This window comes from Aspergillus niger, assembly GCF_000002855.4.
Source record: "Aspergillus niger supercontig An04".
Taxonomy (NCBI): domain Eukaryota; kingdom Fungi; phylum Ascomycota; class Eurotiomycetes; order Eurotiales; family Aspergillaceae; genus Aspergillus; species Aspergillus niger.
This window is the reverse complement of record NT_166539.1, coordinates 1,690,369-1,713,895: the sequence shown is the minus strand read 5'-3', so window position 1 is coordinate 1,713,895 and position 23,527 is coordinate 1,690,369. Positions and strand designations below refer to the sequence as shown.

General features: G+C 49.7%; 5 protein-coding genes across 5 annotated transcripts; 2 read left to right on the top strand and 3 right to left on the bottom strand.

Annotated features, from left to right (window-relative positions):
- Positions 1-6,895: 6,895 nt before the first annotated feature.
- On the top strand, positions 6,896-9,038 carry PrtT (transcriptional activator of proteases PrtT from patent WO200020596-A1-Aspergillus niger; the record flags this gene model as incomplete). The annotated part of the gene is made up of 5 exons (XM_001402018.3): positions 6,896-7,122; positions 7,235-7,636; positions 7,695-8,120; positions 8,171-8,400; positions 8,452-9,038. The coding sequence occupies 5 exons, from the start codon at positions 6,896-6,898 to the stop codon at positions 9,036-9,038; spliced, it is 1,872 nt and encodes a 623-aa protein (XP_001402055.1).
- A 1,469-nt stretch (positions 9,039-10,507) lies between these two features.
- An04g06930 (uncharacterized protein) lies at positions 10,508-12,707 on the bottom strand (the record flags this gene model as incomplete). Its single annotated transcript, XM_001402017.3, is given in 11 exon segments — positions 10,508-10,545; positions 10,624-10,684; positions 10,781-11,060; positions 11,118-11,358; positions 11,414-11,560; positions 11,611-11,773; positions 11,837-12,065; positions 12,117-12,225; positions 12,283-12,398; positions 12,465-12,503; positions 12,555-12,707. Coding segments are annotated over 11 exon segments (1,576 nt in total), but the record flags the coding sequence as incomplete, so codon positions are not given.
- Positions 12,708-13,347: 640 nt separating this feature from the next.
- aglU (extracellular alpha-glucosidase aglU-Aspergillus niger) lies at positions 13,348-16,471 on the bottom strand (the record flags this gene model as incomplete). The annotated part of the gene is made up of 4 exons (XM_001402016.3): positions 13,348-15,028; positions 15,083-15,253; positions 15,306-15,716; positions 15,777-16,471. 4 exons carry the CDS (start codon positions 16,469-16,471, stop codon positions 13,348-13,350), a joined length of 2,958 nt encoding a protein of 985 aa, XP_001402053.1.
- A 1,729-nt stretch (positions 16,472-18,200) lies between these two features.
- amyR (transcription regulator of maltose utilization amyR-Aspergillus niger) lies at positions 18,201-20,048 on the top strand (the record flags this gene model as incomplete). The annotated part of the gene is given in 3 exon segments (XM_059747618.1): positions 18,201-19,180; positions 19,232-19,682; positions 19,741-20,048. Coding segments are annotated over 3 exon segments (1,739 nt in total), but the record flags the coding sequence as incomplete, so codon positions are not given.
- A 615-nt stretch (positions 20,049-20,663) lies between these two features.
- An04g06900 (uncharacterized protein) lies at positions 20,664-22,235 on the bottom strand (the record flags this gene model as incomplete). Its single annotated transcript, XM_001402014.3, has 2 exons — positions 20,664-20,709; positions 20,896-22,235. The coding sequence occupies 2 exons, from the start codon at positions 22,233-22,235 to the stop codon at positions 20,664-20,666; spliced, it is 1,386 nt and encodes a 461-aa protein (XP_001402051.3).
- Positions 22,236-23,527: the final 1,292 nt, after the last annotated feature.

Sequence of the window (23,527 nt, the reverse complement as noted above, 5' to 3'; positions counted from 1 at the left end):
CAGTCGGGATTGTCGTCCCTTGACGAATGACGTCTCAGAAAAAACTAAGCATTTAGGCACCTGAATTGCATTGCCTGACGGTCTGACAGGCCTTACCCCTCTCTCCATGGTGATTTTCTACCTGCTGTGGTAATCCGAGAGATCATTTATCGGGCGGAAGTAACCACTGTTGAGGACCAAGTCCATCCCCCCTCTGGCGTGTTTAGTTGGCTGTCATGCAAGTTCGCATCCTGGGAGCTACCCACTACCCACTTGCATGTACGTCAGTCACGGTGGCTTGTGTTCGTACCCAAACGCAATCCGGGGTCTCGGGATTTGATACACTGATACAGGGCGATCAATCCGTTGGCTGGAATCTTTGCCCAGTCTCTGGCCTGGTGTGGGGTTGAGTGTCGTGTGTCTGTGTGTGTTGTATGTGCACTTAATGTGCGTACGTATACCCCATACCAAACCGACTTATATGCATACATATGTCGACATGTCTGAGGCGAACTGCAAGCTAGATCTGCAGGCCGTCCATTACTTACCTGCCTGTCTATCTGTATATGATATGGTGGAGGAGCTCCTTTCAAACTTACTACGTATGACAACAGATTCATATTGCATCTTGCTGGCCCCCTTTTCCTTTTTTAGTTTGCTTTTTTGCTTTCTCCTTTCTCATTTTTGTCCAACCCTAGCCCTACGGGCGCATGCTATGGAATGCATGGGTACCATGGTTCATCCAGCGCCCTGTGCGTTTACTCCTCATTTTCCAAAACTCCCTGCATCCTGTTATCATACAAGGGTTTCTGCTGCTGCATCGCTGATTTCTCTCCATTTGCATGCGTGCGCTGGCGCCTATACCAGAGCTAATAGTATCTTGGTCCCCCCCATATTCATTCCCAAAGAGGCAATGACCTACGTGTTATTGCTTATGTTGTGCGATGGGGTTGGTTTGCCACCGTCAAAGTGATACACATAGGCTGGATCATTTATCCGACTGAGACACGAGGTATGAGTTCACCTTGCTAACTCCGCAACCAACCTTCAGATGAACTGGCTAAGTTATGGAATTGGATTCAGTAATTGTCTAGTCCCCTCTTTCTTTCTCCCCTCCCTTGATTCGTTTCCGGGTCATCTTGATCTTATAGGGTATGTAGTTCTGCCTCATTTGGGATAAGTCTTGGTTTCGCTTTTGGGCAGGAAAGTCAAAAGATAGAAAGTTAGCTAACTAGTTCTGGCCCTTCGTATGTGTGGGGTATGCACAGGGATGGTCGTGATGGTGAGTTCGTTTAACGGTTTCTTCTTACTTATGTACTGTGTAACGTGGAAGATGATGGGGGAGAGCAAGGGGAAAGGGGCGGGGGAAGGGGATAGTGATGGTTCGGTTTCACGTGAGCTCGCTTGGGTGTGTTATGTAGGGATGGTTGGAGGATTCATCTACTCGAAGATGGTTTCTTAAGTCGAATTTGGTCGTTTAGAGTGAGTAGTCTCAGGTGAGGTGGTGATCAGTATAGTAGGTGGGTGAATTGGATGGTATGTCTGTCTGATATCTATCTAACCACACCCCCCCTTTCTCTGCCATAGATATCAGCCTGATATGTAATACTTAGTAATATATGCTAGCCGAATGAACTATATACGTACAATAGTATTTCCTTGGTTGAGTCAATGTTCATTAATAGCTAGCTAATAGCTAGGATAACTCGCATTCTGTTCGCATTCTCTTGAATATTTAACTGCCAGGAATCAAATATCAACTCAATATAGCCGTATAAATATGCGACCTATGTAGAAGAAAGGAAGGAAAGCAAGATAGTAGGCACACACTCTCTAATTCAAATAAAACCTAAGGTAGTTAAACAATATATAGATAGATTCGTGGCACGATTAGCCAAGAGTACAGTAACACTAACAACTAGTATTATCTGCTTATTCGGACATCCTTTCGAAGGTGTGACTCAGTTGGCGATGAGAAGGTAAAGGATGAGTAATGGATGTCTCACTTATCATTAGTATTTATTTAGGTTTTGTTGCTATGTAGTGGGTTGAGTGTACATTTGTACGTGCCATTCGAGGGGATCGAGAGCGACCTAGGTAGGTGGTCAGTTGTGGTATTCCACGATCGTTTGATTGGATGAGATTATTGATCGGTAGTGTATGTTGCTCCGTTATATCAAGGGTTCTATTATTCAATTGGTTTTTGTTTGGTGTAGATAATAGGCAGATTTGAAGTGATAGTAGGTTGGTAGTAGATAGAGGGAAACATATATCATTACGTTGATAAGCGTTAGTGGTAGTGCCATGTCAGCAGTGATGGCCGTATTGAGAACTAATGGGCCCAAATAGTACTATATTAAATCACTTCTGCTCATGTTGCATGATGTCTATTTTTGTGGGCTCAGTTATAGATATTCCAGTGGTAGGTTGGTCTTGGTTGGCTCTATGTTGATAATGGTGTGCATATGGGATATCAGTGAATACTATTATGGAAGACAGGTACCTCTCTCAGTGATATTTATCTCAAAAGGTATTATACTGATAAGAACTCTCATTTGTTCAAGATTATCGATAGGGTAAACTTACATCCTGAAAGTCATACATAAGAATAGTATATAAAGGAGGGTCTGTATCACATGTCATGTTCGTTGGTGATGAATCCCGAGTGGAGTGGCAATGCCCTGGGCATGTGCCATGTAAAGAACTCGGCCCGAGTACATACGAATCGTAAATAAGAGGCTTACCATTCTACCACTGCGGTGTGTCGGTTCCTCTATTGCTTACGGGCATCGGGTATCTGATAAGATTGTAAGCTCCACAGTAGCTCTATTCAGCCGGCCATAAAAAGAAGATAGAGCCTAGCTGGCATCGATTCTAGACGCTGCTGGGTACCGGATTGGGCGTCACTTTCCTGCTAAGCAACAGGTGCTAGGCCCTATGGCGCTACCATTACCCGGGAATGCTCGGTACCACCCTAGAAGTTACCGGCAGTTGATAGGCTGAATGGCGAGCATAGCCTGCTATCCTATGGATGTTAGTGGCCAAAGACGTATGCAGGCCTCCGTCTGGGGTCACCCTCAAGAGCCAACGGCATATCGATGATTGCCCTGTGTCAGGATAGCGCGGATATTACATCGACCCATCCTCGATTCGGGATACATGACTGGTCATGTGTTCTTCCTATGCCAACGAGCATAATCTGAGGATGGCCAATCATCAGCCAATTATTCCTGGCTATAGCCACTTCGATCTCGAACAAGACAACGACTAGGGTCTAGGCTAATCGCCCTAGATGAACCAATCGATCATGACACGGGGCAGCAATTCTGCACGCAGCCTGCCCTCCCGTTTTTGGGGCGATCTGGCGGCGGTATCGGATCGGTAGTCCGACGTTGCTGCAATGGATGAACGTGTCTGGCATTGTGGACCTTCTCGAACTGGCTAGAAGCCCACAGGGTCATCGGCTCGATTCCGGTTCGCACAAGGTAGTGTACAATACGGCTAAACCTCCACGGGCCCACCGGTCATCGGCACTCTTCTGCACGCGTAAACCAGATAGACAAGCTTTGCTTGGCTATCTGATAGTCCGACTATCATTCCTGACTTGACAAGCGCAGACGGACACGATTTGCAGCGTGATCGACGCGAAGCCCGTGGAGTCATCTCCCGAGTACCCGGTTTATCCACTTCCCCCACATCTGGAGGCGGATACAGTGATGGCAGACGCTTGGATGCAAGCCCGGAGAGGCGTGTCTTCGCTATCGGAGAGAGAAAGAAAGGAGTAATGCTTGGTTATGAAGGACGGACCAGGGTGTAATTAACCCCTATGCAACCTCAGCTACGGAGTTTGGCAGGTCCTCCGGACACGATGCCGTGTCTGGCCGCTGAGCCGACGGTTGCCGCTCGTGGAGTTGACCTGTGGCTAGGTGTCGATTTTGAGTACCTAATTGCTAGGCATGTTATGGAGCACTTGGAAGGGGCCAGGGGGAACCGTAGCATTGACATATAAAGTGGACACCATCTGCTGTTGTTGGTGGAAGTGAAGCTTCAATTAAGAAAGAGCAGAAACGACTTTGGTTGAAGGAAAATACAGAAGAAAGTTGATCGACTGCAAAACGACGCCATCAGATTCCGGCAACGAACAAAACAGACAAAACAGACAAACTGCGCATAAGGCGTGACCGGCGATCATGTGTCTACAAAGAACTTGCTGGATCGTCGCGGCCTCATTATTCTCCAGCTCCCTCCCCTCCTTTACTTCCTCGGTATACTCATGAACACATGCCTACGATTGTCAATTCCCAGCCTGTCGCTATCATGTTCTCGCAGGGATCATGGTCTGGCCGTTGAACTCCCCTGATTATCCTGCCTGAGAGCCTACGTCTTCCGATGACGACGTGTCCGGTGGCCGAACCGCCATCCGATATTAACCTGCAGCCGGGAATAGCCATGGACAGACAAACCTAGGAGGCTAGCTAAAAGTTAGTGTATGAGGTGAGCAAGGATATACTCGGCGTTCCCTCTTGGGCTTTCCGAAATCCATAAGGGAGTCCGCCAAACAGTTCATTATGATCTTATTAAGCCGAGTTAATTTAGCTGCAGGTACGGCTTCGATAAGGATGGGATACGGACTCCTACGACCTGGCATTTCGGAGATATCCGACCATCACACGTCTTCCAACAAAGAGTAATATGAGCAATGAAGTGGCCCGCAGTACGGAGAAGTTGCCTCTATCGTTGGCTTCTCGTGTCGAGCGCGCTCATGGCTAATAACGTTAAAACATTGACACATCAATTCATGATAACTAACAAGTGAGACATTTGCCACTCATTCCCGAATGCAACCACTCTATCAGGCCAGTGGGGAACGCACGGCTAGCCTCGTCGACCTCCGATGGTTGGTTTCTCTGATCTGAGTTTCCTACTGGGCCATCTCAGGAAGGTGGAAAAAGCAATGGCACCATTTACCGATACAAAGCGCAGTGTTGGCTGCCAATTTTTACTTTTCCACCCCTCACCCGCTCTTCTTGCCTACTGGCGCCTGGAAGTGAAATCCTGGAGCAGGAGAAAGGAACGGTAATTGGCAAGCGCTAACCAACTTGCGCCTTGTACTTTGGAGCCGGCGCTGCGAGCCGACGCGCCCCATTCCCAAAATGGCCTAACGGCCGTGAAGCCGAGGTTCAGGGTGTCCCTACTTGCAATGCTTAACAATGGACGGAATAATATTCAACAGCCCCAGCGTCGCGCTGGTCAAAAATCTAGAAGCAGCAAATTTGGGCCTGAAGCCTAGATGGCGATGCCAATCAATCCTTTCTGTGAAATGATTTAGTTACTAATGAGGGGGTGCTGATTCGCTGTGGTATATGTGATGTCTGTGTCGAAGGCCCCAGGCAGCTCGTCCACTCCCCCCGAGAACAAGCCTTGCTCAGACAATCCAGGCTCCACCGCGTGCTGGGTCCACCACTGCTGCTGACCTTAACGCGGGTGCCTGTCGATTATGGGTCGACCAGCCAATATTGGACCGATATGCCTCCTCCGTCCCGGATTGTGAACATATGATAAGGAATGATGTGATAAGGAGGAAAAAGACGGTATGATCTAAAAGCATTGTACGGACATAACAACAGGGATGAAGTGGGCCAGTAGGAGCTCCGCCATGATCCTGGTGGCTCGAATCAGTCCTGAGGATCCCCCACGGGCTGCTGTTGTGGAAGACACCTGGGCACACTGGCACCACAAACGCTGGACCTGCATAGAATATGCTTTGCTGGCTTCGGGTCTAGACATGGATTGGGATAATATCAATGTGCATCCTTGCTATAATCCAACAATATTTCCGTTGATAGCCGACAGGGCAGGCATTCAATGTCGCATTGCAGCATGCGCCGTCAAGTGTAGAGACTAGAGAGTGAGACAAGAGAGAAAATTTTTCTCTCCTTGGTGCTGGAAAGCCCATTTGAGGGATCTTATAAGGTAATTGCCTATGTTCAGTCGCCTATGGTCTTGTCGAGAGAAACTCTTTCTCGTTAAGATCTACATGATCGCTTTTGATTTTCTCTGGGTTCACGCGGTTACTTTCTCCCCGTCAATCCCCAACCGCTGTTGTGCCTGACCATCAATGTGGAACGGATAAGGGGACAAGAGAAATTGAAGGAGCGATCATAAAAAGCTAATTTTGGTTTATTATTTTTTTTTTTTCTTATAAAACTCAAAAAAGAAAACGAAAACGAAAAAGGAAAAAAGAAAAGGTAAAATGGAAAAAGAAAGGCGGTCATCACTTCCAATAACCATCAGCCAAAGATACAGACGAGTTACTGACCTTCTTATCCTGGACTTCCGCCCGATCCATATCTTCATGATAAGCAGGGAACCGAACAAATCAACGCCAACTTCAGCGGCAGTTCCTCACTAATTTCCCACTTCCCACCGGCGTCATTTTGGTCCCAACCCCCTCCCTGGAAGCAGCGGGATTTAGTTACGATCCGGTTTACATCGGAGACTCGGAAAATACCATAGCGCATGCCAATCAAAACCCCTCCCAGGGTGACTGGCCAGTATCACGACCCATTGTTTCTATCTTTCTAGAAGACCTGCAGGGACATGGATTGGCTGGCCGCCGTGCTGCCGTCCATTAGCGTCTACCCCAGGTCAAGAACGGACTGGACGGACCCATAACCAATCTAACCAAAGCCAATTTCGTCAATTCCCAGCTGGCGAGCACAATCCCATTCCCAGGGTTGGCCGCCAACTGTTAAAAGGCACTATGTGTCTCTCCACCTGCCCGCCCCCCTCGATGGCCTGCGCGTAATAACTATTCTACTGCTTTTTGCCTCTTACTTGCCTCATTATTAGTATTTTACTCTACTCTCCAGATTGCCTGCCAGCAATTGGTCCAAAGTGGACTTTGTTTGATGACATGACTCGAACCGTGGACGAGATCAAATACGAAACGCCTTCTTCATGGGAGCACAAGAGCTTGGACGTTGCCGAGGATGGCAGGCGACTAGCTCCCCATTCCGACACTGCTCGTCCGAAAGGCCGCATACGACGATCGATGACTGCCTGTCACACATGTCGGAAGCTTAAAACTAGATGTGATCTAGATCCGCGCGGTCATGCGTGCCGTCGCTGTCTATCTCTAAGGTCAGAGGCACTACCTACCTGCCAGTTGAAGCTTTGTCCTTCTGAACGCGACATGATACTAGTCGTGGAATATAACTGTCCCAACTTTGCTGACAGTCCACAATATCTTTAGAATCGATTGTAAGCTGCCTGAAACGACCGACCGCTTCCAAGACAGTGCTGCGATGTGGCCAGACGCCACCTCGGCAATTCCCTCCATCGAGGAGCGCCTCACCTCCCTAGAAAGATGCATGAGGGAGATGACGGGCATGATGCGACAGATGCTAGATCACTCCCCAGGTTTCGCAAATGCCTCGGTTCCGCATTTGACCAAAAGCATCATCACGGATGAAAACGCCTCGATGGAGGGAAGCCCGTCGTCCCCCTTCCTGCCTAAGCCCGTTCGCCTCATTCAGGACCTCCAGTCCGACTTCTTCGGAGAAGCAGAGACTTCCCCCGTTGACTCCCCTCTCTCCAGCGATGGTAACGCCAAGGGCGCTATCGACTCTAAGCTATCCCTCAAATTGTTGCAAACGTATGGGTATACCTGATTGACAATTACCAAAAAGCTGCTAATCCTTGGCGCAAATCAGGTTTGTCGATCACTTTGGCGCTTGCGTTTCCATTTACAATCTCTCCGACATCCACAACGACATGAAAGCCCCCGACTCTTTACTGTATAATACTGCATGCCTTCTAGCTTCACGCTATGTACCGGGGATACCGACATCTACCGTGCATGCTATATACCTTCAAGTGCGACATGCAGTAGTCAATATTTTGTGGGAAAAACCACCCCTGAAGTATGAGACCCTCCAAGCACTTGCACTTCTCTGTCTCTGGCCAGCAACCGCCCAGAAAGAGCCACCCATGGACAGCTGGCTGCTGAGTGGTATCTCAATTAACCATGCAATTATCGCGCTCGATTTCCTAAACTATGCGCCCTCGGAAGTCATGGTGGACAATGAAACGGCTGCGCAGCTGCGGCTATGGAATACATATTGCTTGACACAGCTACAGTGGGTTTCATCTAAGATCTCCCGTCCAGAAGATAGCTAACAAGCTTTAGTTTTGCGGTCGGGAATGCGCGTCCTTTCCATATCCAGCAAAGATACCTTGACCACTGCCCACGGATACTGGAGCACCCAGCAGCAACTCTGGAGGACGCAAGGGTTGTAGCAGAAATACAGTTGTATTTGATGACATTGCGGCTCCAGAGCAATAGCAGTCGAATGCGGTTGGCGGACCTTGACTATGAGGAAATAGAGCGATGGAAGAGGGAGTGGGCTCACCTTTTCTGTAAGAAGCCTGTTCTTGTTTCCCGGGGACTACCACTGACGAGAGCAACAGCTGGGGAAAGTTCCACATTGGAGCTGAGCCTTTGGTTCTGCCAGACACTCCTTCACCGCACAGCAATGAGGCTTCAGCCCAGATCCGACAGGCTCGCATCTGAGGTTCTGCAAACCTCACGTCTGATAATATCGCGGTTCCTCCAGATCCGGTACTCTACCGCATTAAGCCTTGTCGACCAAGTCTATTTCATTGTCGGCTACGCTGCACTGAATCTGTGCGATTTCAATCTTATGGACCCGCTTATCGAGCAAGTGCAGATGTTCCTGCTGCATCTCTCCCCGAACGAAGACCACATCGCCTACCGGTTTTCGTGCATGGTCGCCGAGTTCAAGCGGCGATGTGGCAGTGCGGAATGCAATGACCCATCATCCACTGTCAAGGGGTCTCCGTTATCATCCTACGGCGACAGTCGTAAGATGAGCATGGGGCAAGCACCGTTCATGCCACCGCTCATGGATGGCATGATCGAGGGGTACGGCTTCGAGCAACTGATGCCAGAAGTCATGCCGAGTTCCTTTCCGGATGGGATACTCAACGGAATGCCTGTGACTGGGCTAGCAGCGTATCGGTCAGCGACGCTGTAAGTAATCGAGATCGGGTTGGAAAGGACATGAGTGGGGGTGGTGGTGGTAGTAGCAGTAACACCAGGGATGATAACCTGCAGCGGTGGTTTAGTTCCTGCCCATGGGCTGAACTAAAACCCCGAACCTAGCATGATGACGTGCAACGAAAGGATCATAACCAAGGCCAAGTAAATACTAAAATAAAATAATATAATTCCACACGATCCACTACCACCACCACCACCGGATCCATCAGGTTGCCTTCCTGCACAGGCCTATTTAGTTAGAGGGCCCGTGCCACGAAACATCACGTAATTGAGCGCTTTTGCTTCCTTGCAACTTAAACAACCCCATAGACACTCTCACATTCACATGCCAAACTACTAACTCCTACTGACCACCAGCTGCAGGAAGCCAGCCAGCCACCATTTCCTAATCGGATATATCTCCGAAACGTACGCTTTCCTCCTTTGTTCGGACCGTTCCGTGCCTCCGCGGAGAGTTGAACGAGTCAGAACACATTCTTTTCGTTTCTATCGTTTCTTTTCCAAGGCAGCAGAGAGACGAACAAGTCAGTGCTTGCTAACTAACTTACCCCTCAGCATTTTAGTAAACTACTATTTAGGAAAGAGTAATCATTCATCGAAGACAAGATGTTTATTTCTCCGATCGACCAAACAAAAACGTTCAGGTAGACTAAGTAGTAGTAGTAGTATGTCTTTGACCCCTTTACTCCACTATCCGTTGACTGCACATAGTAGTAAGTAACTATCTAACCAGTTGCCGAGGAGAGGAAAGTGAGTGGGTGGGAGCCGGAGGATGCCGCCGAGAATTATTAAGTCGATCATTGCTAGTTAGTTATCTTTTCATGATGAGGAGAGGAAGGAGAGGGGGGACGGGATTAGAGAAATAAACTTTTCTCTCCAATTAATTATCTGGATTAATTAAAACTTGGAGAGGAGGGTAGGGGAGTTGGGTATTGTTATGTTGCTGTGAATGTAGGTGTAACTTTTGGAAGGAAATTGACGGGATGATGCTACTATGCTGCAGGCAGTAGGAGGTGTTGTTCATCTCGCTTGCCCCGCCCGTAGATGGTTGGGTTCGGATGTAGATACTTGATGGAGATAAGTAGGGGTTTTTGTTTCTTTTCTTTCCTTTTCTTTTTTTATGATGAAGTATATTTCTCTAGTATGTTTGTATGATGCAGAGGTTGAGGTTGAATTTACTATTGGTCTGCTGTTGTTGGTATTGGCTGGGTGTCAATAGAAATAAGTTTACTCCGTCGTTTCGTGAGGTTGTAGTGACTGTGGCTTTGAGACACTAAGGACTAGGTACAACTACTACGTCGGTGGTAGTGATTTTATCCATACTTACTTTGCAGGCAAATGAATACTGTGGATACTAATAATATAAAATGATCTTGAAGAATCCATTACACATAGAATCATCACGTCACCTAATAATATATACTGTCATCTGAGACATCCTAATCACGTCATTATAGCAATAAGCACCTGAGCGAAAATTCTACAAATTGAAGTCAGCATCTGGATCACGATCACAGGGGTCATCGTCTAGTGGCCATGATATGATCTGATACACTTACACAGTGTAGCTAAAGAACAACACGCCTCCTCCTGCATCCTTGAAAACAGTGATCGCAGAGCCTGTGCGAATGTATCAGTTGATCAATCCATAAAGAATCAATGCGATGGACGCGCATGCAAATACGGCTTATTGAAACATATAGGCAGGGAACTAACTGCAAAATGAGCTTCCATTAACCAACTTATCTGCAGGATAGAGGATCCGCGGTAACCCGCTCTTCATGGGTACTGGCACCGAGCCATTTGAGTTGACTGTTAGATTCGTGCAGGTATAGATTTCAGTAATCTTTTGGCCGGCTGTGTAGCCTGTTCCTGGGAGGGAGAGTGTGTATGAGGACCCCGAGGCGCCAAGGTTAGAAAGGACCGTGATAGTTTGGGTGCCATTGTAGCCTTTGCGCATGGCAAGGGTCGAGGTGTCTTGGTAGATGGGGTAGTTCTAGAATAGGTTCTAGTCAGATAGATTGTACCACACATGGACTCGAATGAAGATTACTTTGTAGGTGAGATATCCGGTATCCTGTTTTATAGCGTGGGTGCGAATCTTGTTCGATGCGGCGATATGGGTGTAGAGCTCGCTGGTGGTCTTGTAGCCTGAAAGCCAGGTCGCTTCGCGGTTGTAGGGGTCATTACCGCCGCTATAGTGCTGTTCCTGACCGGCGTATATGATGGGAATGCCGTCAGCCAGGATAGTGAATGTTGCGGCATTTTTGGCTAGGGACATGTCGCTTGTGTAGCTTCTGAGGTGAGCTCTTGTGTTTGTAATGGTGAACTCGGAGAGGATATTCTTACTTGGCAAAGCGTGGGTTATCGTGGTTTTCGACGAAGGTCCCTAGAAGCGTAGAATCTCTGCAGGTGGATTTCACGGTGTTGATCATGTTATAGAGGTCGCTGATACTGCCGTTGGTGGATTCGAAAGCCCGGAGGAGTGGATAGTACCTATTGCAAGTCGTTGGCAAGCATTCAATGGGGTTAAATGTAGGGCTTACATGGGGTAATTAAGGACTCCGTCCAAGTCTTCCTGATAAGGACAGGTGTATGAGGCGTCCCCATCGAAGACTTCTCCAATACAGTACACGCCTGAAGCATTGTTGTAGCCGGGCCAGAAGTTCTTCTGTACGTTCTTGACTGTGTCTACGCGGAGGCCGTCGACTTGATATTTGTTAGTCTTTGTCTCATAAGAGGCAGAAAATAGCGAAGTAAAGGTAGGATTACCGGAGTAGTTAGAGACGAGAGACTCGACCCAGTCATACCACATATTCTTCACCTCCGTACTGGTAGTATCAAGATCCGGCAAGGCAACGGTGTTATCGCCTAGCCAGCAGTCTTCAACGTTTGTCTGGTTATTGTAATCAGAGATCCAACAGAGGTTGTGAAAGTACTTTTGCGAATTAAATGGCCTATAAACACTGTAGTCCACAGAGCTCCCCGTACCATTGTGGCCCTATCGCTGTCAGATATAAAGCTAAGGTCCCGTGGGAGGCTAAGAACATACCATGTGATTGGCAACAACGTCCACCATGAGATACATGCCCCGTGAGTGAAGAGCTGAAGCCAGAGCTTTGAGATCGTCTGCCGTACCATAATGGGAGTTCAGGGCATAACTGTCTGCATGGTAAGAAGGATATACATTCATCCGGGCGATAGAGGTAGCATCTCACGCGTCCTGCTGCCAGTATCCGTGATATGCCTGTCCGTAACCAGTATCTTGGGGGATCTGTGCAGTTACGGGTGTGATCCAGATCGCTGTAAAGCCCATTCCTTGAATATAGTCCAGCTAATGGATGTTAATTTGCCAAACAAACGTTGATGTAGATAGTGCTGCAACGATGGACGGACCGACCTGATTGATGATGCCCTGCCAGGATCCACCGCAATATTGCTAGATCTGTCAGCGAATCAATTGGAGATTCTAGAACATGCTGTGACTAACCCGAGCGCTCAAGTCACAAGAAGCAGTGGTAGAATTATCCGTTCGCGCAAAGCGATCGGTGAGCAGGAAATATATCGACTGGGAGCGCCATTCTGCAGGCGTGGCTGCCAGAGCTGTAGCCACGAAAATGGCCAGAAACAGAAAGATTGTCATCCTTCTTGTCAATTTTTCGAAGATATAACTATATTTGAGGAACGATCCGATGTATCAAAGGAGAGACATGCTGATTTATACTAGGTTAGCCAAAGCAGGTCAGATCCCGTTGGATTGAGTAAGGCCAACATGACAATGTGAGTTGTCACTTCCCATCGGAAGACCATTCGACGGGTCCGATCCCAGCATTCTATAAATAGCGATTACATGCTTCTCCGTGTCTTGGAAACTAGGCTGCCAGTTATTGATGTACCCGACCGTCAGCTAGATGGGATTTAAAGTCTTCACTCATGAACCGACAAGGATGCGGGGGGAAATCCATCGGCCCCTGGCGATCACGGGCGGGTGTGTTCGACTGGCAGGGTTCCTTCCAGCGAATAGTGGCCACAGGCCGGCGGTTTTCTCCTCGGCGGCCGTCTCGGCAACTATAAAGAGCAGTGCGTGTGAGAGAGTACCTTCTCTGCTGCAACGTGCTGGGTGTTATCGGGTCCATTTACAGAACGTTAGTCATGCAGGAATGCCGTGGCCGCCGGTGAAACAAAGGTGGAAGTTGAATTTTGAATTATAACCAAAGAGCTACATTGCAGAGCATCGTTCCCATGTTGCATGCTGTACGCGCACACCTGGCTTGTGGCTGACACTACCATTCCAATACCCAGTTTTCCGCCCATGCGCCGCCCTTCGTCAAGTTTTGCAGCCCCCCAACAAAGAGAACCTGGGACGTAGAATTGTACGTGACAGACCCGGGAAATACGGCCTGTCCATTCAGGGTCACCGCAGAGGGCTCCTTGTTCACTCCGAGCACCGTCACATTAGCAAGCGGGTTCCTCTCTTTCCATCTTCCTTGAGCCGACGAGCGCAGGCTTGACCGCGATGCCGTGAAGTCCACATGGAGGGTGGCATTGGGGTAGATGCTCTCTCCATCATCGAGATAGAGCTGCCCCGACGCGGTTCCATTGCTTCCTAGTGCAGCTAGCAAAGCCCACGGGGTTTGCCGGGCTTCACGAGTGGTCAATGCCGGCTCTTGCATCGGCAAGATGTTTCCACCTCGTACATAAACTGGGATGTGGCCCAATGGTGCCGAAATGGTCGTGTTGACCCCGGGCTTCGCATCAACTGCAGCCTGGGTGTACCAATCGTACCACACTTCGCCATGTCCAACTCCTGGGAATACGCCCTTGACCGTATTGACCAGAGGCTCCAATACCGGGACCACCATGATGGCCGGCCCAACCATGAATTGAGTCTCAACCGCAGCCAATGTTGGGTCATTAGGGAATTCCCAGGAAAGTGCGCGCATTACAGTGGAGCCCGTGGTGTGGGCCAGGTCAAACAACGTATAAAAGTAAGGTAGGATGGCGTACCGAATTCTCATGGCGGACTTGGTTGCTTCAATAACAGAAGCCCACCGATAAGGCTCCTGTGGGATTGTGGAGAGCTCATTGTGGTTTCGGTAGAATGGGAAGAATGCGGACAGTTGCATCCATCGGTTGCAGAGCTCCTCATCGGAGTTTCCGTTAAACCCACAGGTGTCCGCACCAAACATCGGAATGCCGAAAAGTGAGAAGGAGAGGGCTTGCGAGATGGAGTAGTACATGGACCACCATTTGGAATAGTTGTCGCCGCCCCAGTGGCCTGCCCATTTGCCAGAGCCAGCGAAGGTTGAGCGGCCAATAATAAATGGCCGCCGCTTATGAGACCAGACCTCAAGCAGACCTTGGTAGGTAGCGTTCAATCCTTGATGTCCGTAGAGACCGTGCACATCATACTCCTCAACACCATCAACATGCGTTGCATTCGGCGACACCGCATGGACACTGAGATCATGGCCTTCTTGGTCATGGTTGATCACATAGGGTGGGTGCTCAACATTGCGGACACCAGGCGTGGGCGTTGTCCGCAGATATGATACCGAAGTCGACGTGGTGGTCGCGGTTGCTGCAGCCTGACTGGAAGCTCCCGCCGAAGCTGACGCCGCCTCTGTAGCGTTGGTGATATTGAAAGCCTCTGGGTAATCATATATGATATCACCAGGCTCACCGGGGAGAAGAAACGATGGGTGTGCCGGGTTCAGAGTCAGGTTACCTGTGCCACAGCTCCCGACACAGAAGGATGAAACTTCAGACATGTCGTACCACACACCATCGAACGCCACTTTCTTCGACCAGATAACAAGCTCGTTAGCCCAGAAGTCAACTGCCTTGGGATGATGCCAATCGGGGAAGACTGTATATCCTGGCCAAACGGCTCCAATATAGAGGCTACCATCGGGATTCTTGAGGAAGACGTCGTCCGCAGCTCCTCTGTCATACGTAGCGTATCTGTATCGCTAATTAGCATACAGGCAGTAATATAATTTGTCACTAGACACTTACGCATCAGAGGCATTTTCGGGATTAGGAATGTAGAGCGCCGCATCAACAATGGGTACATAGTAGCGTCCACTCTCATGTAGCTTGCTGAGAAATTCATCGCCCTCACTGTAGGAAAAGCGATGTTGATCGTTGTCAAAGTTGCGATATCCGTGCATGTAGTCAATATCGGTCCTAAGTGCCTGTTAGACTGTTTTGAGATACCATAAACCAGTACAATACGCACCAGATATATTCCAACGGGATCTCAAACTTCTCAAAGTTCGCAACAACGTCCGCCAGATCCGACCAGTTGTTGTAGCCCCAACGACATTGGTGGAATCCAAGAGTGTTGTATTGCTGCATGGCCGGTAATCCCACAGTGCTGGTAAGATATTGCCTGGTAACATCGGCCGGGGCGGGGCCTGAGTAGAAGGTGAGATCGATTCCTCCACCTAGGGTCCGCCAGATCAATTTTTGAGACCGGAGGAGTATCTCAAGTCCATGAGAGTTCCTCAGAAACACGCCATGAGAGAGGGAGATATAATCTTGCGAGGCATCAGCCTCGCTGCTTTTGACGGGAATATAAGACCCATTCTGCCTATCTCCTTTGTAATATCTTGTATCCAGATAGAAGGGATGTTGGCCGTAGAGGTTTCTAGGACGAGTAAGTTTCAAGAGTAGAACCAGAAGATACGGGCGGGATATCAGTACTCACTGGTCAATAGGTGTTCCATCATCCGAAGGATATATGGTCAGATTAGCATTTCTCTGGAGGCGGAATTGCGTGATATGCTCCCCAAGGCCATACAAGTTATATTCTTCAGGGAGCGCGGTCACAAATTCGATGAACTGATTCTCATATACGAGCACAGTGCCTTCTGTACTGAAAAGCGCGTCGCCTGTAGCCTTTCGGATCACCTTGAAATTGAACGACGGCTCATTTGACCATGACACAAAAAGGTCGCTCTGGGATACAGATGCATTGAGGGAAGCCTTGGGTCTGGGGACCAGGTTTTCCGAAAGAAAGTACCAAGAAGCGTTTGTGGAGTCAACATGAGTGGGGAGAATCTGAATATTCAGTCGATCCGAATCCTGGTACTCCACAGACAGTGTCAAGGACTCAACATCTGTGCCGTATACGTTACATGGCCTGCCCGCGAGCTGAAGACTGGCAGTGAATCCACGTGAATTGTGCTGCACTTTTGAAGCCTTGTAGCCCGGACAAACCGACTGCGCGTCGGCAGCCTGAGGATCATCGATGTTGGCAATCAGCTGCGCACCGACATCTGCGGAAGCAGGAATGGTAAACTGCGGCTGCGAAGGGGCAGTGGTGGATAAGAGTGACTGGCTCGCTCCATAAGCCAGAGGGACAAGCCATGCTCTGGCAAGGAGATGCGTCAACTTCACCATGGCTCGCTTAAGGAGGCTCGAGGCACGGTCGCGTAATCCTTGATGAGAATGGAACAGCTATTACCCAGATGTGCTCAAGGAATGCTCTTGTTATTTATATATTGCTGTGTTGAGGCGACTAGTAGATCACCACTAGGAGCAGCCTCCTATTGACATGACGCTGTGCGACCATACCCGAAGGCTCATTGCGCCGGTGAATTCCCGACGTGTAAGGGGCAAATGCAGATATATTTTTATGGACTGCGGAGAATCGGCAAAGCTAGCGACCGAATTGAGTTCATAATGACCGAAGAAGAGGAGAGGATGGGGCAGGTAACGAACAAGCACCTACCTGATTGAAGATATTGTTGTGCTGGTGGGCTGGTACAGCAGCTTATCGTAAGCGAGTTCATGGGAGAAACCAGGACAACTGGAGAAGCATCGACCCCAGTTGGCGGGGGAGCTGGGGATTCTCCAACGATGATTTGTTGCACCGGAGAAACGGGAGTGGATACTGCCGAGTACCGTATTGATGCCTGAGGGGCCTGGCAGCCAGACGATCAGATGATGAGCGCACGCTGATTGGCTCTCATCCCGATAAATGACCGAGACCCCCTCAGTTCGGGCTTCGGCTCTGACGATTCTTGTGCTCCAATCCAGACTACAATCGCGACCCGACCACTTCGCGCCGCCTTTTGCACCTTCCCCAGAATGCTCCCGGTGAAGAATTTCAACAGCAGACTACCCATGCTGGTTTGTAAAGCAGGTGGCACTCAATCTTGCTTCTAAACCTAAAATGATGAGCACTGAAGGCGGGGACGAATGAAGATGGGTTTCGATTAATGAAGACACTTACCAGGGCCCCTGACAGCGAGGCATTTAATGGCTTTGATAATCATCTCATTTGACTAAGTAGGTCACAAGTCTCGGCTTCCCGAGTGGGATGTTCACCAGTGTTACGTGAAAGCTCTTTCGGACCGTCATTAGCATGAATCCCATCGTCAGCGAGCCTCAGACTCTGTCAGCTTTTGACATAAGAAAACACATTGACAATGCTTTGTGCAGGGGTGCTGATTCTCCGAAAGTACTCCGTAGCGCATGGATGATGCCCTTGGTCCCAATGATGGATCCTTCAGGCCGGCCCAACAACTCATGGCATGCCCACACCACGTACACGCAAAGAGTCTCTAAATGATTCGAGTCGTCTACCGGATATACCGAGGCAATATCTGTGATGATGGCTCCGTGACATATCATGGTTCAGCCTACGCTTCTCTCGCACTTGAAGGACATGGCTTCGGCCTCCTGTCTGGAGTATACCTGACCCGCGTCATGGCTCGGGCGGAGGGTCCACCTGCTAAACCAGGAAGCCATCCTGGGACTAAAAGACTAGTAGCTCCAGTCGAGGTGATACCCCCTTTGGCTCGAGCAACGGGCCGAAATGAACAGGCCAGTCGTAGCAGGTTAATGGAGGTGGCTCATACCGCGGGGTCCGGGTAGCCTGGAGGTGCCGACTTTCTCACGGTGTCGCTTACCCGCCGCCCTTCCCCAGATTTCTCTCCTTTGGTCTCCCCTCCTTTAGCAATCGCATGATTTTCGGTGACTGCTCACCTTGTGGCCATCTTGACCACCGAAACTTGTCTCACGAGTATCGTTATTTCTCAAAATACAATGAAGTCTCCAGAGTCTCGCTCCACTGCCGCTGCTACTGCTAAGTTCTGACGGGAGTCACACTTGTCTCCGCATACAAATGGACTCTCATCCTTCCCCTACCAAACAAAAGGCCTCCAAGCAAGCCTGCGACAACTGTCGTCGGCGTAAGATCAAGTGCTCGAGAGAGCTTCCCTGCGATAAGTGTCGACGCCTTCTTCTTTCTTGTTCCTACAGTGATGTGCTCCGGCGCAAAGGCCCCAAGTTCCGCACCTTATATCCACTTGCGCCCATTCATCCCCTGGTATCACGACAACAGAATACATACCAACAGAATTCGTCACAAAATCCGTTAAACAAGCAATGGACTGCAGATGGAGTGGGCTATCCGTTAAGCTCACTAATGTCGCCTTCTTTCACAGTGGCAGACCCTCAATACTTACCCCATGACGCTCCCGAGCCGTTCTCTCAGTTTCCTCCGCCAGAGCTAGTCTCCTCACCCGACTCAACCAATTCATTGTCAGACTCTAGTATGGCACTAGTGCGCCCTTATGCACGACGCCTGTCTGCTCCGGTGCTACTTGCTCATGTGAATGTTTATCTAAAATATCTGTTCCCCATCATGCCTGTGGTGCGGAAGGAGGAGCTTCAACAAGATTGCCACCAGCCTGAACGGTTATCGCCCCAACGATATGCCTTTCTTGTCGCCCTATGCGCAGCCACACACATCCAGCTGAAACTAGATGGCACAGCATCTGTCCCAGAACCTTCACACCTTCAAGCCGGGATTGACGGGCATTCCTGGATGTCCGGCGAAGAGTTGCTGGCTGAAGCAGTACGCGCAAGGAAGGATTGCGACCCAGTAGACGGCATGAACATAGAAAGCCTTCTTACGTCTTTCTTCCTGTTTGCTTCGTATGGTAACCTGGACAAACAGGACCATGCCTGGTTCTACCTTTGTCAGGCAACATCCATGGTCTTCACGCTGGCACTCCACCGAGAGTCAAGTTATGTGGATCTGAGTACCGAAGAAGCAGAGGAACGACGCAGGGTGTTTTGGCTACTGTTTGTCACCGAAAGGTAGGTGCATCCTATGAAAGCATTGCCCATTTTTCGACTAATGTGAATCAGGGGCTACGCACTTCAACAATCGAAACCGGTAATGCTGCGTAATTCAATCCGCAAGCCTCAAGTACTTTGCTCCGAAGATCCTATCTTGGCCTACGGTTTCATCAATCTTATTAGCATCTTTGAGAAACTGACCGTCAACCTTTATGACTGGGTCTCTGCGGGAGGCATGGACGGCTCGTCCGAGATGCCCCCTACATCTGCTATTCAGTCTAGTCTCTGCAACGCAATTTCGGTCGACGGAGTCTCGGAGATTCAAAAGGTCGACATACTCATCACCCAGCAATGGCTACAGACAGTAATGTGGAAACTTTCTATGACTCGTGCTACTCAGCCTGGATCTCGCGATGAGGCGGTTCTTCCCTTTCATCTCCCCGTTCTTGTCGGAAAAGCCGTTATGAATGTTATTGGTGCTGCATCCCAGGGAGCTGTTGATGTTCACGGCATTGGCATGGTCAGTATCTTAGTTCCGGCGCAGCACATGCCAATACCATTTACTAACAACATAACAGGAACAAAAATTATTCGACCTGGGTTCCTCAGTTGCAGACGTGGCACGATCACTCAACTCCAAAGCTGCGCACCGCCTTACTGAAGCGGCCGTCGATCCTCGCGAACTCCTTTGGGGCATTCTTACCACCTTATCACGCATCCGCGGCTCTCAGTCCTACCTCTTTCCTTCATTGTTGGAGCGATGCAAAGGCGCCCTGGACTTTACCTCCCCCACGTCGATGGGCAACTTCCTCCCTCCATTATCCACTGCTTCCACATGGGAAGAGGAAACGGGGCTCGCCGTGGTTTCTGTCCCGGAGAATCCTGACCCTCATGAACAAGAAGCAGCATTAATGGAGCCGCTATCGCAGCTCTTACCAACTCCACAGGTGCAATTCCCGGAAAATAATCTTTTGAACTAGGAAGGCAACTACGACGATGACGATGCTAGCATTAATCCGCGTTTGTTACGACTTTGCTTATGTTATGATACCATTTATCCGGAGACTATGTGGCAATGTATACGGCATGAAGGTGAACTGTATGTAATAAAGCATGTATATAGGTGATGAGACTATCTTATATGATTACCGATCGTGGTCGAATATTAGCTGAGCCACCATGCATTGCATTGGACTATTCAGCCATCACACTTCTGTTATTCTGAAAAGGTAGCATTAATTTTTTGTGGAATCTTTCTTTATTTCAGTCTAACTGCGCTATACAAAGCAACACAACCGGGTCCATCCGAGAATAAATGTACAATTGGTATGAAAGTGTAAGAATGTAAGAAACCCAAGACTATGTACCTGTATCGCGCACGAATCTGATATCATCCCAAGCTAAACAATCAAGTCAAGTTTCATGATCTATGCGCCGTAAGAAAGAAGCAAAATTATAAACGTGGCTAGCGTAGAAGAGGGAGTGAAAGGAATATCCCTCTTCATATATGAGTGAGCAAGTCGGGGGGGGTGGACATGAGATAGAACCTGTAGCTTGAAGAAGCAGTACAGGTGATTTTGATGGTGGTGGAAGGCGAAAATATGAGGGCGGAGGGGAATGGGAGGGATTGCGCAAATGGTAGACGCGCAATGCAGACAGGCGGCCAATCTTAGGCTGTCCGCCAGATCAACTCTAGAATTTGATCACCTTTCTCTGGGTCACGGTGGACGTACCATTGACGGACGCGGTTTCCGTCAATGATGGCGTCCTCATGCAGGTAGCTGATCTTCCCCTCGTCCTTTAAGCGGAGAGGACCCAGCTCATGCAGGTATGACTCGAAAACTGCACCGTTGTGGCTGTCCCACGTGAGCTCCATGCTTCTGTCGCCTGGCTTTTTCTCGCTGCTATACTTCACCACCGAGAAGCCGTTGGTGAGTATCCAGCCGTCTCCAAAGTGCCATTTCCGCAGGAGACATGAATCACCGCAAATTTCGGTAACAGCGCTGGCTTTGGCCATGTCTGCGTGGAACCAAGACTTCCAGTGATGCACTGACAGCGGCGGTTGTCGTTCCGCCTCGAAAAACCCGGACACATCGCCCATCATATCAAGCTGGTGCAGGCGGTGGTCGATGGTTAAACGAACATCGGTGTACTGGTAGATGCAAAGGGAAATTCTGCGGTCGCCGGTTACATCCATTCTCTGGCAGTCCTCGAATACTTCCGGCCGGCTCAATTCTTGGATCAGAGGCCGGGACAAGAAGACGCCAGCGCCTCCGAATCCCATCAACCCGAAAACTCCGACCTGTGGGATGCTTTCAGACAGCCCACCGACATACATAGGTTTCGTATCATCATACTCCTTAAGCCCTTTCACGAGCTCTGGCATCGAGAGGAAGAAAGTATCGTCGTCCATGACGCACGACCATCTTGTTTCAGGACGCATATTCTTGGCCAGATGAGGGACCAGCGAAAAGTATCGGCGTTGGTACTCTTCACTCGACTCCGATATTGAGAGATTTATTCCAAGCGCATCGGCCTTTAGCAACACCTCGTGTGCCCTCTCATCGGGCTCAACCAAGGCAAAGATGTGAGCATTGGTGTAACCCGCCCAATGAGAAAACGCGTCCAAGGAGTCATTCAGCCGTTCTATTGCTGTAGCGACACCAAAGTCGATGTGGGATGCATCCGCATGTCTGGGGGGTGTCGGGACTTGGAGCGCCACCGGGTGTGGTATTAAGCAGTCCTCATGCATGAGCTCCTCCGGTAGATGAAGTTGGTCGCCATGGGACTTTTGCGGAAATAAGGGAACTTGGAGATGTTGTGACAGGGGCAAGATATTGCTGGGGGATTCAGAGGCGACTACTTCGCGTCGCACGTATTGGGTCAGTTTCTGGACATTTAAGCGGCGGAGAGCTTCATAGTCCGGTTCGCAGCCAACGTCGGATGTGATGGTAATGTTGGAGACGGTTTCTGTGGTCACGCGCGGGGATTCTAGACGGGGCCAAAGGAAGATGGTGAAGCTGGTAACGAGGCAGCTGATGACGACAAACCGCAGCAGCTTTCTCTTCCCCATCGATGACCGCGGCTTGTCCGCAGTTTTTGCCCACATTCTCGATTTTCCACTTCTTTCAGGTATAATCGGTAGATGGATGGATGGCGTAGGACGAGATTATCAGAATGATCGCACTAACAGTGCAAAACCATCTCGAATCTTCCGGTAGGAGGGGGCAAAGGGGGGTGTGAGTACCGGGGGAAGGAGGGGAGGGCCGGACACTGGAGGAGTAAAGGAGGGAAGATTGGCAGCGAAGAAGGGGGGAAGGAAGGAAACGTGGAGAGGAAAATCCAGAGGATAAAATGAACAGCAGACGATCTCTGGACCCCAACGGATGGAGGAAAGAAGAACGCGGAAAGAATGACGAAGGTCAGCGGGCAAGCGACAACGTCAATGGAGCCAAGGTTGAAAGGGAAGGCTGATAGGCGATCAACGGGGCTCCAAAGCAGCACGGCGACAAGGAACACAAGAAACAAGCACTTGCACGGCTCGAAATTGGTCGGATCTGACCTGGCGGAGACTGGCGACAAGCCAGGGATCGGCCATGCCCTGGACTTTGGGAAGATGGGACGCTGGAAGCCACGGATGGAGTCTACGATGCTTGGTCGAATAAGAGCCGGTCTGGCCGTCAGGGCACGCCTGCTGGGTGTCCACTGGGGGCCCTCGATCGGCCATTCAAACACGCTCTAGGAGATTTTAGTCTGATGCTTTCGTCTCCAATGTCTCCAGCGATGGACGGTGACACTCTCCCCAGGGTTGCGTTAGGGGTCCGGCTTAGTGGTTTACCCTGTACCAGTTCCCCCATCGCCATGGCTCATGGCGCGGTCGCATTCTCGCTTCCGATGGCAAAAGACGCCGCCAGCCAGGTGGTTAACATCTACGGTAGTAACGGAACCTACACGGTACAACTTTCCATAGAATATTGGTTGGTCGATTTGATTGCCCTAGCCTAGACATCCGCGGGACAGCCACCGTCGCCGCAGCAGCTGGTGGATGGTACAACCGCCCGTTGATTGACGCGCATTCCACTTGGGGGCGATGGTCCAACCGGACAGCGGGGCGAGGGCTTGATGACGACGGCCGCAGGCGAATCGCTTGGCAGTGCGTCTCATGATGGGCTTATCGACTTACTTATCTGGTCGGTAGTGTGTTTGTGTCGCCAACCAGTTGCATAGGGAGAAAAGCGCTGCTGCGGGTTGGCGAACTGACCAACAAGTGGTGCATGTGTGCATATGTTCTCGTCTCGAAAGCACAAAAAGGCATGCTTCTGCTAATACTGTCTCTGGCACGACATGTCAAGAAGTTTTTGATAA